At 56.5% G+C, this 16412-nt stretch overlaps 1 protein-coding gene across 1 annotated transcript; it reads left to right on the top strand.

Annotated features, from left to right (window-relative positions):
• Positions 1–3369: 3369 nt before the first annotated feature.
• On the top strand, positions 3370–15807 carry ABHD8 (abhydrolase domain containing 8). Its single transcript, XM_065422292.1, has 5 exons — positions 3370–3403; positions 10790–11537; positions 13646–13816; positions 14363–14579; positions 15655–15807. Exons 1-5 carry the CDS (start codon positions 3370–3372, stop codon positions 15805–15807), a joined length of 1323 nt encoding a protein of 440 aa, XP_065278364.1.
• Positions 15808–16412: the final 605 nt, after the last annotated feature.

Here is a 16412-nt window from a genome sequence, read left to right as displayed (position 1 = left end):
AGTAAAGTTGCATTAATGAATGTCTGCAAAGTGCTCTGAGATCCGTGTATGAAAGGAACTAGAGAAGCAACAGCAGGATTCTTCTGGACAGGCTCAGTGATCAATGATCCCAACTCCCAGGAGATCCAATTCAGCGGGGGTGGGGAGCACTGGGAAGGGAGGATTTCTGTCTGTAACCCACTAACAGCTGTAGGGAATCTGGCATCCTGGGGGCCAGGATCACGCAGAGACCTGTTGAAGGGAGGGATGGGTAAGACTGAGCACTGCCCTCTGTCCATTAGGAGCAAGTCAGAGGCAAGGCTCAGCACTCCTTTCCTCTTGAGGAAGTCAGGGTCTTGCTCAGCCTGATGGTCACAGCTTCTCCTTGCTTTGCAGGGGAACTGAAGAGAGTGGGGGTTGGCTCATACACATGTGTGCAACCTTGCAAAAATCTGCTTGCCTGGGAGAGTAAATTTTTTTGATGGGCAAGGGAGACCTCCCCAGCTTTCCTGATCCATCTTCACGGGAAAGGGAGGGAGGCCAAGTAGGGTTTGTGCCTGGGCAGGTAAAATGGTCCAGACGGTTCCTTCCCCCCTGCCCCCGGTGGAGGAGCTGTGAACACCATCTTGGCCATGGGGAAGACAGTGTCAGCAGGAGGGCAGCGAATGTGTGTGTGTGACTAAGCGGCGGGATCCATGCAGCAGTGGAAGGAGCAGCCTTGCAAAAGCGTTTAAGAAATCAGCTCAGCCTGTGAAAAGCAGGTTTCTTCAGCCGCAGCAAATGCAGGCGGGAAGGAGACGCTTTATCCGTTTAGCCGCTCCGCTCCCGCTTCAGCCTATCCATTAGTATTTGCTGAGAGCCGCAGTCCTGCGCTGCCAGATCAAAGGCCTTATTAACTTCCTTCTGATGGCATTTGGTCTTGAGAGGAAGGAGAAGAGGATCACTGAGAGATGAATAACATACGGACACTGCAAAGAGGGATGGGGGAGAGAGGGCAGGAAGGGGAGAAATCCAGAGCCAGACTGAGGGTGGCAGGAGCACTTGTAGCAGTTAGAGCGGCGGGCTTGGAGTCAGGACTTCGGGGTTATAGTCCTGGCTCTGCTGCTGAATCACCATGTGACCTCTGGGGCAAGTCACTGCCCCATCCCATGCCTCAGTTTCCCTGTCTGTAATACTGGGGCGATAATACCCTACTTACAGGGGTATTGTGAAAATTCAAGTGTGTAAATGGCTTGGAGAGCCTCACAGGGAGGGGAGGAAAGGGCAGAATGAGAGGGATTTATTTGGGGTCAGGGGAGGTATATATTCTATAGGGGCATTCCAGAAATCTCTGTTTCCCCAGTGACCCCCTGAGCAGCCTAGGCAAACTCTCCTCAAAGTGACCCTGGTACCGATGGGCCTCTTCTGTCTCCCAGCCAGGCTACTAAGCCTGCAGCCTGGTGAACCAAAGGGGTGAGTGAGGATTTAGCCAAGTGAGCCAAAGGCAGAACGAGGCAGTCGGTTTCCGCTGTGCCAGGGGGAAGGGAGGCCAGTCTGTGGGATCTGCTGCTCTCATTCAGAGGGCTCATTTAATTAAAAGGCAGTTACGCTAATTATTGTCTGTATTCAGAACAAACAAACAGAACCAGAGGTGCATGAGAACAGGGCTTGAACCATTAACCCTTTGGGCTCGATGCTGCCTGGAGACCACAGCCTCTCTACCCTCAGAGCAGGGTCAGCATGGGCAGTGGCAGAGTTAGCTTCTCTGAGGCAGGGCCCTCTGCCCTGCCCTGGCAGCCCCCTTCTGGGGTAGGTGGGGAGCTCGGGCCCCATTCAGCCCTTGACTCCTGGCCAAGGGGCTAGTTGCCGTTTCATTTCCATAACAAAGCCCAGATTTGGAGCTGTGGCCAGTCCTTCCCGGCCCCCTGGGGTAGTCTCGTTTCCCCCATGCCCACATTGTCCTGCACCAGCTTCCTTGCAGCGCTGTTGCAGGGGCGAGGGTGGCAATTGCAATCCCATCTTGCCCTGGAGCAAGTGCTCAGACAATACCTCACCGCTGCCTCCACTGCTCAGAAGCTCAGACGCCGTCCTCTGCTCTGACAGGGGCCCAGGCCTGTGCCAGGCGAGACATTTGGTGCAAAGTGTCCATTTAACTCTTCTAATGGGGCCTTGGTCACCAGCCCAAGTCTGGCACCAACTTGCCTGTCTTCCAAAGCAGGCCAATACTACCTGCAGCACTGCGGAGCAAAGTGTCTCCTGCTCATCATAAAGGCAGTCAGGGCTTCTCCCAGCTGGGGGTTCCAGTCCGGCTCTGGATAGCTGAGTGCCATGTCATGGCAAGGTGTGTCCTTTCCCAACAAGCGAAGGTGTGTACGCATCTCCCTTTGCCTTTGGTCAGGTAAGGAAAGAGGGTCCGATTCCTCTTCGTCCTGCAGCTGAGTGCAGCAAGCTATCATCTCTTTTGTGTAGTAGGCTGTTAAACCTGCTTGGCCCCGGGTGGGACAAGTGCCGAAGGCGCCAGGCAGTGCTGACTGACCTCTGGTGTTGGTTAATGTATTTCTATAGGACACAGGTGTTTCTCAGCTTGTTTTCGGTCAATTTGTGGTCGCTGTTCCCATGTTTGTAAGGATCCTGACTTGCATTTAATCAAAAGAGAAGAAGTTTCCCCAACTCCCTCCAAAGGTATTTGACCTAGTGGGAGGACAGAACTGACCCCCTGCTGGTCACAAGACACCGACTGTGGCAGGGGACCTTAAAACAGCTGGACAAAATTCCCTTTAAATCTGATCCTCAATAATACAGCTTAGCTCCTGCATTGACTTTTTTCATCCATAGATCTCAAAGCACTTTGCAAGGCTACTACAGATGAGGAAACTGAGGCATAGAAAGCAGACATGATCTGCCCCCATGGTCACACATCAGATCAGTGGCAGAGATGAGACTAGAACTCAGTATCCTGGTGGTGCCCCATCCACCAACGGTTTGAAAATGGGGGTCAGCAGAACAAGTTTACGCTGCTGGCTCCACCCCCAAAATTTCCCCAAGTTATTCCCATGTTTAACCCCACTGACCCCTCTTTTCATATGCTGGGAAGTCTCCTGCTTTGACTCCCGTTTGCTGTGTCAGCCGGGGAAGGGGCTGTCCCTTTAAGAGCAAAAAGAACTGGGGTGGATGACACAAGCTGGTTTAGTGCAGCTATTAACAGTTACAAGGATTAGGAAGCTGCCAGAAAGATCTTGGCATTCTAGGGATTGTGCCGCATCCTGCACGGGTGCCCCTCAGGCATGTCTGCGCTGGGGAGCAGAGGACGCCCAGACATGAACTCAGCTGGGTCCAGAAATCACAGCACAAGGGCACTGGCTTGACATTGCCTGGCCTGTGTGAGGGTTGCAGTAGCCGCTCTACCACGTGATGGGAAGAGAGAGACCCGCTGACTGCTTTCAGGGTAAGTTCTCTAATGCCTCCACTGGTGTCTTCTTCCTCGCTGGGGCAGAGACGTGGACTAACCTGGGCCTGACCCAGGATTCATTACATGCGTCTGACGAAGTGGGTATTCACCCACGAAAGCTTATGCTCCAATACATCTGTTAGTCTTTAATGTGCCACAGGACTCAGTTGCTTTTTACAGATCCAGACTAACACGGCTACCCCTCTGATCTTAGGGTCCAGTTATCCACTTCCATGACTCTGAGGGCCAGGAGCCACTGGAGGTGCTGCTGTATTCAGTGCACAAAGCAGAGCCCTTGGGTCCAGCAGCTTATGCTATATGCTCTGTCACCCTGACAGGAGGCAGGTTTTAATGTGTCCCCTTGGGACGCATGGGTTCTGCTAACACGGACATGATAGCAAAGGGACGCGGCAGCTTTAGACGTGGGACCTGATTCTCCTTTACCTTGCACCGTCAGTGATCCCCGTGCATTCCGATCGGGTAGCAGCATGCACCTGCTTTGCACAGGTGACACAAGTACCAGTGAATCGGGCACATTGTACCTTGGATGATCTTTGCAGGATATAATTCAGGAATTAAGGAACACGTACACACTTGTGCTGTGTATTATGGATCTTGGCAGATGGTGTGCACGTGTGTTTGTATCAGGCACAAGCTAAAATATGGTAAAACTAAACCTGCGGCCCCATGGTTTTATTATTTGGACTGTGGCCCCGCCAGGGGGCGGGGTGTGTGTGTTTCAGCCAGTGTCTGGGCTCCGTTGTGTTGGGCATGGTACCAGTAAGTCAGTCCCTGACCAATGGGGAGTTCACAATCCAGGCTAATGGCATGATGTCAGGAATTCAGGAGGAAGTTGTGGTGAGACAACATGTCAAGTCCTGTTGGTACATTTCACTGTCCAGATTGTTACATGGCATATGTGTGGGGGTTTCCACTTTCTGAGCCTTGATTTCAGAGCTTGGAGAGAACTGAATTGTAGCTACTTATCCCAAAAGGAAGAAGGGAATTGACAGGAAACTCCCCTTGCATAAACCGTCTGACTTTGCTAAGGGAACTGGTGCTCAGATGAGCTGCGTGAAGTAAACAGGCTGCCCTTGAGGTGAGAAATCCCCAGGACCGGTCACTTGTGCTGGGGACCGATTGGGCAAAACCACTTACTGGGACTAGCTGCTGATATTGAGCTGGCATCTGGCACATCTAGTCTGTTCCACTCAGATTCTTGTACCGCGCCCAGCGTCGTGGTATCAGAGCTTCTGGACTGGCACTGGGAGGGGGAAGGTTATTTCTGATGGATGAAAGTTTTATTCTCCATTGAGCGTGTTTGGATGTTCTTTGTCAGAGCCCCTGTGGCGTGGGGGATGGCTGATACAGTCTGGATGGCGTGCGGGGTGCTGGGGGGGGTCTGTAATGCAATGCCAAGGCCATTACGGGCAGAAGAGCACAGGATCCAACATGTAAAAAAGTTTTCGATCTCTTCCCTCGAGCTTATAGTCACCCCCTGCTCCTCTCCTCCCTTCCAGTCAAAGGCCTCCCGGTCCCTTACAAAGATGAACCTGTGTAGCCACACCAGTCCCTGCTGGGAGGCAGGGCTGGGTCGTTATCTTCAGCTTGGTTAAACAACTAGCTGTGGGAGACTGCAGATGGGTCTAGAACCCAGGAGTCCTGAGGCAGAGTCCCTTGCTTTGCCCTCCAGCACCTGTTCCTCACCCAAAGCTGAGAACAGAACCCAGGAGTCCTGACTTCAACCCCCTGGTCCAACCACGAGACCACCTGTCCCCCAGGATTTATTTTGATTGCACTAATTCCTTCTCCTGCCGTCTGTGAACAAAGCTCTTGTCATCCTGCCGGCGGGTGGGTTTGAAGTGCGTTGGTGGAGCGAAGTGGCCAGCTCTTGACAGCCTTGCTGGAATTTATATGCTTAATTCCCTGCTGGAAGCATGCGCTTCCCTCCCTCCATTCTGCAGGGACTTGCTCTCTGGCTGGCAGTAAGTGCAGGCATTAGTTGCTGGCGGGGACTGGCGGGGGGAGCTCTCAACAACCAGCCCCCTCTGCACAGCAATGGATCCAGCTGTGCTCTCCTGCCCTAACAGCCCATCAGCATCAATAATTCACGCACCAGCCTGGCTTGGTAAATAAGAAATGCACTTCAACCTGCCCAGCGGGAGGGGGGATCTCCCGAGCCCCCCTGCAGGGACTGCGTCCTACGGGCTGCCTGGCCCCGGACTAGTTTGACTCCTGCAGGGAGGGGGTCAGGTCGACACAGATATCTGGGTGTGGATCCTTTACCTGGGCCCTGGGGCCTCTCTCTGCGGGGATGGTGGGTCTCTGTGCTGTGCCAGTCAGAGTCACTTCTGACCCAGGTTACGTTCCCAGGATCCCCTCTGTAACTGCTGGTGACATTCAGATTACAGATGAACTTGGGTAATAGACGAGCTCTTCATCTCACCCTCTGGGCTTCCGTCTCCTGTTCCCATCTGCATGGAACAGCCTCCCTCCACACGCACCAAACACCCACCTGTAAGCCAGTGCATCCAACAGCAGCAGTTCAGTCCCTGTTCTTCGGCGTTGGGTTTTGCTTCTCCACTACCAACAGTTTGACAGAAATCCAGCAGCTAAACCTGGTCCTGTTCTCCACAGGGGCTGGCCTGGCTCACTCCCAGCTGGCTGCTTGATAGCCTTTTAGCCAAGGACCAGGTGACCTGAATCTTATCACCTGAGCCTCAGACTATTCACCTGGGAGGCAGCTAATTAGTCACAGGTGGGGTGCAAGCCACGCCCCCTCAAAGGGCCATCTCACCGTATGACACCATCCCCCTCGTCCTTCTTCCAACAGTGGGGATGATCCTTTGACCTACTGTTTTATCTGGAGGGCTAAGCATTCGAGTGGGTGTCAGGAACTCCCAGCTTCTGTTCCCTGCTTTGCCCCTTGAGCAAGGTCCTACCACCTCGCTGGGCCTGTTTCCCCATCAGTAACAGGGATAATGACCCTGGCCCACCTCCTAGAGCGGCAGGTTGCAGGACTTGAGCGCATGGCTAGTATGAGCTCATTGCACTGAGGGCGGCTACGCTGGTGCTATTGCACTGAGTTCAGATCTCCAAGCATATGGGGTGAAATTGACCCCTGTGCAGAGGGGCCAGGTATCACTTAAAACCCACAAGGCCTCTGTTCCTCTTCGGTCCATGGGAGCCTAACTTTGCTGTCTCCCTGCCCTGGCATGAATTTCCCCCCAGTGCACAATCTAGCATCCCAGTGCCGCAGCAGCTAGGAGCTATTCTCCCATGTATCCATCTTACTGGTGCCAAAATGCCCCCCCCCACCCACACACCATAGCTACACACACTGAGCTGAGTCCCTGGCTTGAAGTCACCCCAGCTCTCCTCGAGACAGGTGCAGGCGACGTCTCTGGGGGATCAGAGCAGGTTTGAACAGAACATTAGAATGGCCAGACTGGGTCAGACTAATGGTCCATCCAGCCCAGGATCCTGTCTTCTGACAGTGGCCAGTGCCAGGTGCCCCAGAGGGAATGAACAGAACAGGGAATCACCAAGTGATCCATCCCCTGTCGCCCCTTCCCAGTTTCTGGCAAACAGAGGCTAGGGACACCGTCCTTGCCCAGCCTGGCTAATAGCCATTGATGGACCTGTCCTCCGTGAATTTATCGAGTTCTTTTTTGAACCCTTTGCTGTGACCTTGGCCATTTTCCCTCCCTTCCTACCCCACATTTGTGCATTGGGTTGAAAGCTTGTTGCACAAGTATTTTGCAGCTTTCCCTGTAACCCTGACTCTGCATCGCTTGGATTCCCCGTGCCTCCTGCTCTTCATGGCCACTGGCTTGGCCCACGTGCCCACTGCGGACGGGCGGGAGGAGGGACGCAGGCTGGCAGAAGAGTTCTCCAGACACAAAGATGCTGCAGCACACACAGCAACCCCGGCAGTTTCTGATCCAGAAGCCTGGATTGAGACTCATTCCTGCAACCATGGGGACCTCTGGTGAGGACACATGAGGACATGAGTATTCTTCAGTAAAGAACCAGCACCTTACAGCTGGCAGTAGTGTTACTGCAGCCCTCAGACACATGACTCCAGCGTCCAGTACTTGCATAGGATGGGCTGTTTCTCCTGGATGTCGCAGCATTGCAGGGCGCTATGGGGAAAGCAGCTCTGTGTCTAACTGGGACACGGGAACGGCCACTGTTGTCTTGGCGAGCCAGCTGGGGGCAGGGGGGAATAGGAGACCCTGCTCCAGAGACGCATGGGGCCAGGGATCTGGATGCTAGCGCTGCTGCTTTTGTTCCCCAGCGCATTGTTGACTGGCAGCAGCCGGGATGTTCGCAGTCACCTTGGCTCACAGCGGCTAGATTTTGACACAGTTGGATGTTGAGCAAACTGGCAGCCCTGGAGCTAGAAGTCACCTGCTTTTTCACAGAACTGGGACAGTGGTGGGCAAGTGTCCCCTCTACCGATCCTGCTGATGTCTCAGCGCTGAGCTGGAAGAGCCACCCCTGGGGCGAGAGAGGAGCCCAGTCTCCAGGACTTATTTCACCCTTGGCCTCCCCACTGAGAATGGCCAGCCAGCGGGGCGGGGGCATGTAGTGCCAATTAAACTCAGACCCACCACCTCATTTCACATAGGGGCCACCCAATGGTTACGTCTGTCAGCCCCTGCCAACCTGGGCTGCCTTTGAACCAGCGCGCTGCAGGGGCAAGTCGCCACATCCCATCCCCTATTGGTATTTAATAGGTTGTGCCCAGAGGCCTTGGTCAGGATCAGGGCCCCTCTACGCAGGCAGTGCCCCTCCAGAGCACCCCCTCATGGCCAGGGGGGCTCTATGGTCCCTGCCTCCGGTTTCTCCTCACCAGGGTTTTCCATCCCTCCCGGGGATTCTCAGCCCTCCAGCAGGGTCACTCTCAGGGTCCAGGCCCCTTTTTGGGGTAACAAAAGTCCAGCAAGAGTCCACCCAAACAAGAGTTCTTCCACCCCACTTGGGATCTTCGTCAGTCCACTCCCAGCCCCACCTGGCCGCAGTCTCTTCCCTGCAGAAGCCTCTCTGGGGAGAAGTGACTCGGGCTTCCCACCTGGAGTCTCAAGGTTGCAGGAACCCTCCTCTCCAACCAGCTCTCAGCTGGGCTTTCCCCCTTTTCAGTCCCACAGCCCAGGCAGGTGTCGCAGGCTGGCAGGTTGCCCTGTTACACACCAGCAATGCCCAAATGGGCCCTGCTCCAGAGAGTTCACAGGCTGAGAGGCCCCATCCAGGCTCTCGCTGGTTTGGGATGGTGAAGGCAGATGTCGTAGCTTGGCCTGGGTCCTCTTACTGGGGGTGGCCCGGACCAGGATGGTCTCTCACTGATCTGTATCCTCAGCTGGGCCTTCAAGTTCTAAGGTCTGGTCCTTGGTGCGAGGCTGGGACGCCAGTAAGAATGCCTCCCGCCCCCTGAGGAAGAGGGGCCACAATTACACCTCCCGCAAACTCCCCTTCCACGTGGTTTTCAGACTTGGTTTATGGAATGACTGTAATTAAACCCTCCAACTCCATTCCCTGTCATTTCAAGCTCCCAATATTTGTACTGGTGGTTTTGACAGGAGATGCGTTATTCAGACCATTCAAATCTAGATATGTTGGTGGTGGTAGCTGCCTTTCCTTAGCGGCTAACTCGGGGCCAGACTTCAAATGTAGATTTTTTTTAATGTGCTCTTCTTTGGGCGTTTCTTTGTTGGCAAAAGTTGAAGAATCTGATTTAAATGATTCCCTGAGAGTTTGAGCTGATTCAGAGCTGAGCGGGGATAGCAAAGGTGTGCGTGTTACCGGGGTGAGGGGAAGGGGTGTCTGTGGAGGGATGGGAGGGTGATTCGTCAGAAGCAGCAATGGAACTGCGTGTCACAGAATACATTTACATTCCCCTTGCTGTCTGGCTCTGCGAGCAGGTTCCTTTCCCAGCCCGCATTCCAAACTCGCCCCTGCCTGGGATTTGGCTTTAGCAGTAACCTAAATTCCAGCTCAAGCCTTCCCTTCAGGCTTGGCTACACCTGTTGTTCCTCCCTCAGGCCTGCTCAGCCCACACCCTAGATCCTCGCTCGCTTTCTTTCTGTCCAGAACCCACTTAACCCTTTCTCAGCAGAATCGGCCCCTCCTCAGAGGGTGGGGATGTTTCAGGTTTAAACTGCCAGCTGGGCCCAGCCTGGCCTGTGGGCTCAGGTAAATCCCTTCTCTGTGCCAATGACCGTAATAATCTTCCTCTCCTCCCATGTTTGTTGTAAGTTCTGATTAACGAGTGTGTCTGTAAAGTATTTGGGGGTGTGTGGGTGCTAGGCAAGAGCAAAGGAGTAGTATTAGCATGTGTGTGTGTGTGGTGACTTAGATGCATATCTCCTCTGGAGCCTGTCTCTGCCAGTGTGGGTGGTTGTGAGATGCCAAGGACTGTTGCTATCTAGACGCTGGTTTATTGCCACTTGAGTTTCTCTCCAGCCGGGCTGGCTGTGCGTCACACCCGACTTGCTTAATCACAGTGGCCATCAATGGAAGGGACTTATCCACAGCCACTCAGCAAGTCAGGCCCAGGAGTCCTGAGGAAAGGGGACTAGATAAATCAAAGGGTATTTCTCAATCGCCTGCAAAGCATGTGTCTGGTGACCTGGGCAGCAGGAAGGCTGCAGCAGCGAAGGGGGGGCTGGTACTATGTTTTGGGAGTCAGGACACCGGGGTTCTGTTTTTGACACCGTTCACGGGACTTGAATCTCCTCTGACTTTCCCTGAGGTGACTTTGCTGGCGCTCCAGTAGCACGAGGAGAGACTCAGTCTGCGTCACGTCGCCAGTGCCCCATCTGGGCATTTGCAGTGTCTCTGCCAGGGGGCATCTGTGCTAACACTCCGCACTTACCATCTCCAAAGCAGGAGAAATGCGCATTGCCCAGAGCCAGTGGGCCCCATTCTGATCTCATTTAACCCCGGGCGACTCCTCTGGCTCGACTTCCTGCTGATTCACACCAGTGTAAGTAAGAGCAGAATCAGGCCCCCTGGGGCCACATTGGGGATTTCTTTCTTCTGATTTCGGGCGAGGGTGACAAAGAGCTCTGGCTGCAGTGGCCTGATTCCCCGCTGCTTGCACTTCGGGGGGGGGGGGGGTGACGTGCTACAGAGCCCAACGCCAGCATATCCCACTCCCTCTGCACAGCGAGGACACACAGTGCAGGGCAGAGAAGAACCAGACTCAGTCGTGTCCTGCTCCCACTCGGCTGCTTGGCTCTCCTGCCCTGAGACAGGCCAGATCCTCAGCTGAGTCACACCCCGCTGCAGACGGGAGCCCCGGGGGAGCGGATGGGTTCAGTGGGAGTCGGTCTCCTTGCTAACAGCTCTCCTTCTGGCCTGCCTTTCGCCCCTTCCCAGGAAGCATCATGCTGACCAGTATCGCCGATGGGATCATGTGTTGCCTGATGGGCAAGACAACCAATGCGGTGGGGCCCGTGGACAGCGTTGAGTCCAGCGACGGCTACAGCTTCCTGGAGGTGAAGCCTGGGAGGGTCCTGCGGGTGAAACACACCCTGCCCACCCGCCAGTCCAAGGAGGGGCCTGAGGAGGGGCCCGAGTGGGGTGTGGTGCACTGTAAGCGCAAGATCACCCTCTACCGCAATGGGCAGTTGGTGATCGAGAACCTGGGCGATGCCATCCGCTCCGAGCTCCTGCACTGCCAGAACGGCCCTGTGGAGCCCCAGAGCACCATGGAACTGGAGCTCTCGGACGTTGCCGGCAATGCCTGCACCCAGGGCACCGCTGCCAACCCGGGCTCCAGCGCCCAGCAGGCTCCAGCGCCCGGCAAGCGCCGGAAGCGCAAGCCCAAGAAGGTCGTCAACATCGACTGCAAGAAGCAGATCAGCAGCTGCAAGGGGACGCAGAGCGACGTGGTGCTGTTCTTCATTCACGGCGTGGGCGGCTCCCTGGACATCTGGAAGGAGCAGCTGGACTTCTTCAGCAAGCTGGGCTATGAGGTGGTGGCCCCGGACCTGGCCGGACATGGCTCTAGCTCCGCCCCTCAGATCGCGGCTGCCTACACCTTCTACGCCCTGGCCGAGGACATGAGGGCCGTCTTCAAGCGATATGCAAAGAAGAGGAACATCCTGATAGGCCACTCGTATGGGTAAGGCACTGGCGGGCGGCAGAGAGGCTGGCACGGCGGGTGCCCAGGAGGGGAGAGATTGGGGCGGGTAACTCCCCACCCCAGCATAGTCTTCCCTAGTGAATGGGTCTCTCAACACACCGTGTGGGTCCAGGACTCACCGCTGAAAGAAAGATGATAGGACTAGAGGTTTTTCAATTCCAGATCGGTCCATCCGGTCTCATGGCCCACCCACCCATCAAGCTGGATCACACCACTGGGCCACTCCTGGACTGGCCCTTTGGAAGGTGGGGAAAGCCCCGCATGCAGCTGGCCCGTTGTCCCGTCAAGGAAACTAGCAGCCCAGGTTACAGCCAGAGGAAGCAGTAATGCAAATAGACCTCTGTCGCTCTGGCTCTGATCGGTAGGGTAGCTGTGTGGCCTGTCTCTTTAATGATAGCTTCTCCCCAGCGGGCTCCTTGTCTGTGATTCTGTTGGGGGTGGCTGGGAGTGGTCAGCCTCCTTCCTGCTCCCTTGATTATTATTTTTTATTTGGTTCTTAAATCTGGGAGGAAACTCTGCAAACCCAGCCGCAGCTGCAGCAAAGCCCAGTGCATCTCCTGCTGCCTCTTGTCAACTGGTGCATGATCCCTACCCCCAGGCGGATTCAGTCTGCATCCCCAGATCACAGGCCCTAAATGTGCGCTCTGGGGGGCTGTGCCGTGCTGGCTGGCCAGAGTGTCAGCTCCGCTCCCCCTTTTCACTGCTGCCCAGGGAGCGAAAGGAGCCTGCGCAGGCTCCCCACAGCATGTGCTTCACCCGCAGGGGAGGGCGCTTCCCGTCCTTGGCCTCTCTGCTGAGAGCTCCGATGGACGAGAGGGCTGGAGAGTGGCCGGTGGGGTGAAAGTCCTGTGCTGAAGGCACCTGAGCTGAGACCAGCCACCTCATCGCACAAAGGGCTTGTGGCAGACCTGATCTGGGTTGGAACTGGGAAACCGCACCTGAACGTTTCTGTAGCTCGTTCCCACCCCCTTGGCCTGTCCAGCTTCGATCCTGCCCCGGGGGCTCCCGGCCACTCACTTGCAGCCCTAGTGCTCCTGGCAGTGAGGCAGAGCCAGGCAGCTCATCCCACCAGCTCTTGCTTTCCGGGCAGGACCAATATGCATCAGCTACCAGCGTCGAAACTAGGGTGACCAGATGTCCCAGTTTTGTAGGGACTGTTCTCATATTTGGGCCTTTTTCTTAGATAGGTGCCAATTACCCACCACCCCCTGTCCCGATTTTTCACACTTGCTGTCTGGTCACCCACTAGTCTAAACTGAGGCCTGGAAACCTCATTTCACTTATGATCAGTACCATCTCCCCTCCGCTCTCTAATGCTGGAAGCCAGGCTGCACACAGACCCCCACCTGTGACCTCTGGGGAGGCTGCCGAAGGGGCAGTGACTGCTCCCAAGCAGCGCTGATGACCTGTCCTGCAAGGGGGAGGGCGCCCTATAAATAGCAGTAAGTCCAAGAAAGTCAATTAGGCAGCAGTTAAGCAGTGCGAAGAGCAGGGCGGGAGCAGGCATTTGGAAAGGAGCAGGCCCTCGCTGCAGCCCCCCGAGGTATTTAATGGCGTGGACGAGAATAGAGGAGACAGACTGGCTCAGAGCCGGGGAGTGAAAGGGGATTAGGTTTGAAAGGCCGCTGTAGAACATGAAGGGATCTTGGCTCTGAAGTAGATCAGAGGTGAACCCCTCTCCCCCGCCGCCACCCGGGTCCTTGTGCGATGGACACTCTCATCCGTGCTGTCTGATGATTGATTTGCAGTGCAGCGAGGATTAGGCCATCCCTGGCCCAGCTCTGAAGCGTCAGTGTGATTCAGACCCCAGTAATTATGGAGTAGAGATGGCCTAGCAGCTCCCCAGGGAAGGTTGAGTTCAGGTGTGGGACTAAACCGATCAACTCCCTCCCGCCCGCCCTGGGGCTCAGAACGCGTCCCAGGCAAAGGAAATGGTACAAGCTGGAGCAGTGATATTGGGGTTCCTCGGCTCTTGGTCATCCCGCATGTTTCCAGTAGGACTGGATTAGCAGGGGAGGATTAAGGGCGATCAGCAGAGCGGTGTGTGGGGAGCCCAATCAGATAAATGTCCCGTCTCCTCCTTGCAGGGTTTCCTTCTGCACCTTCCTAGCCCACGAGTACCCGGACCTGGTCCACAAGGTGATCATGATCAACGGGGGCGGCCCCACCGCGCTGGAGCCCAGCCTGTGCTCCATCTTCAACATGCCAACCTGCGTCCTTCACTGCCTGTCCCCCTGCCTGGCCTGGAGCTTCCTCAAGTGAGTTGCCAACTCTTCTGACAGCTGTTGCTGGAGCAAATTAACCCTGGGGAGGGAGAGGTTTGCAGAGGGGTATGAAAAGCTGCCCCCACCTCCGCTCGGTATGACGGGCCGTACCAGCAAGGGCAGAGGCAGCACTGGGGATGTGCCAGGACAAGGGGCAGCCACATCTGGCAGCAGCTCCCCACATCTGCTTCTCACCCCCCTATTGCACAGCTTCACCTATTGTCCCGCTGAGCACGGCATCTGAAGGGGCTAGTATGCACCCATGACAGGGGCCAGCCCAGCCTCTCGCAGCCCCAAGAGGGGCCCGGCTCCAGCTGACCGGAGACATGCAGGGGGAGATCATCTGGGCTCTGCCATTACCCAGACACAGTCAGTCTGTCTGCCCAGCAGGCAAACGGCAGCTCTCCCTCCCCAGCCCATCGCCCGGGCTCACTCCCTGTGCCAGGCGTCTTCTGCGCCAGCTCTCTGTGCTAGGCTGGGCTCCCCCTGACCTGGGCCGTGCTGTTAACTCTCCCCTGCTCTCTGTCATGTGCCCGGCAGGGCTGGCTTTGCTCGCCAGGGTGCCAAAGAGAAGCAGCTGCTCAAGGAAGGCAACGTCTTCAACGTCTCCTCCTTCGTCCTGCGGGCCATGATGAGCGGCCAGTACTGGCCGGAGGGCGACGAGGTCTATCACGCCGAGCTCACCGTGCCGGTGCTGCTGGTGCACGGCATGCATGACAAGTTTGTGCCAGTGGAGGAGGATCAGCGGATGGCCGAGGTACGGTACCGGCAGCCAGACCTGCGTGGGCTGAGGAGCACAGCGTGAGTTAGAAGCGATGGGATTTGCTACGTGGTGTCAGGTCGTTGGTCTGTGTAGTCAGCATCCCCCGTCTTGCTGTGCCGGACCAGACCCGTGGGGTCATCGCGCCTGGTTTTCTCTGCCTCTCCCCTGTTGCCCCCAGTGAGCTTCCTGCCCTGGCATCTCCCCTCCCATTAGAACCCCTCAGCCCGGAGTGGGCTGGAAGCAACACATCCCGCAGGTGCAATGTGCCCTGACCCCACCAGCCCTCTCATTGGACAGAGACCAATCTAGCTGGTGCAGCCATTGGATGAAACGTGGTTCTGATTTGCATGTGCAAATACAACATCCTCCCCTTGAACTCCCCTGGCTGCCATGGCGGAGGGGCAGAGTAGGGGTCCAGCTGGATGCAGTCCTGGGGGCAGAGCCACCCCGTGTGGACAGTCATGTGCAACACACGCTGGTCAACTTGGGCATGGACTCTCCCCCACGGTCTGCCCCCCTTCCTTGCCCCTGATCAGAGAGGGCATGATGGGCTCAGGGCACTTCTCCTCTCTGGCTCCTGTGCTGCCAGCCAGCGGCCCAGGCCAGCAGTCACCTCCCTGGAGGTCACTCTGCTCCCCCAGGTTAGCTGGAGCGTGAGCGATGGCTGACGCCTGCCAACGTGTGAACAGACAGGCAGAGGCCTTCAGCTGCCCTTGCCCGGCGTTATCTCCTCTTCCTCCGGGACGAGCAGCATGGAACGTGTTGCTGGCAGGGGCAGGGCGGCTCTCGCAGCAGCTTGTGTCCCAACGAGATAAGCCCAGAGATGGGTGCCAGGACTAAAGGGGGGGGGGGAGGGGGAGAGAATCAGTCCATGCCCATTGAGCCTGACCTCAGCCCCAGGGGCTCTGCCATTGAGTCTGACAGCTCCAGACTTCCTCCTTGCACCATCAGGAGTACAGCCCTGGTATCTGCCCAGCTGTGAGGGAGGGGGAGCAGCTGGCTGGGAGCTCGACTGGTCCAGTTTCCATAAGCCCTGATGGCCGTCCTGTGCCCTGTCCTCTATTCCCAGATCCTGCTGCTCGCGTTCCTGAAGGTGATTGACGAGGGCAGTCACATGGTGATGATGGAGTGTCCGGAGACGGTGAACACCCTGCTCCACGAGTTCCTCCTGTGGGAGCCCGAGACGCCGGCCGGGGAAGGGCGAGAAGTGGAGAAGAAATAAGCCAGCCAGCGAGTGGTGACCCGGCTGCGGTGCTGCTTTGACGGGAGGGACTTTTCCACGTGGAGAGAGATGGGGTCTGAGTGCAGGCGCAGAGGGGGGGTGTGGTGGAAAGGCTCCCCCCCCCACGCATGGAGCTGTTTCCTTCCCTGGATACAGCTGGATTTGAAGCTGGGCTGGCTGGCGGCTAAGCACAATGGCTTCAAGGGGAGCGTCTTTGCAGGGCCTGGCGCGCGCAGGCTGGCGGCAGGAGTAGGGCAAACTGGCCGAGGGGCGCGCTCCCTGGGAGGGCACGGCCGCTGCTGGAGCATCTTCATCCTGTTTCCTTTTAGTATAATTTCTCTCATGCAATGGCCCCATTTGGGGCAGGGGGTGGAGAAGCGAGACTGTGGGGAGGGGCTCAGACCGGTTCCTCTAGGTACAGCACGAGGGGCATCTCTGCTCCCCAGAGCATCCCACCACCCATTCACCAAAGGGGTGCTTGAAGGGGGAAGCCAAGAGATGAGGATGGCTCTGCCCCCTGGACAAAGCCACAAGGGGCAGCATCTTCCCATGAGCTCTTAGCAACTAGATCCCCCTTTGCTTCGGCTGAACGTGTGCCAGCCCCG

The sequence above is a fragment of the Emys orbicularis genome, chromosome 24, assembly GCF_028017835.1.
Source record: "Emys orbicularis isolate rEmyOrb1 chromosome 24, rEmyOrb1.hap1, whole genome shotgun sequence".
In the NCBI taxonomy this organism is placed as follows: Eukaryota; Metazoa; Chordata; order Testudines; family Emydidae; genus Emys; species Emys orbicularis.
Note: the sequence above shows the minus strand (reverse complement) of the source record. Positions and strands in the feature narration are given on the sequence as shown.

Excerpts from the sequence above, each read along its gene's own strand:
- ABHD8 (XM_065422292.1), top strand. The coding sequence starts at position 3,370 with ATGGGAAGAGAGAGACCCGCTGACTGCTTTCAGG. Across the intron at positions 3,404-10,789 it reads ACCCGCTGACTGCTTTCAGG|GAAGCATCATGCTGACCAGT; the intron begins GTAAGTTCTCTA and ends GCCCCTTCCCAG. Across the intron at positions 13,817-14,362 it reads CTGGCCTGGAGCTTCCTCAA|GGCTGGCTTTGCTCGCCAGG; the intron begins GTGAGTTGCCAA and ends TGTGCCCGGCAG.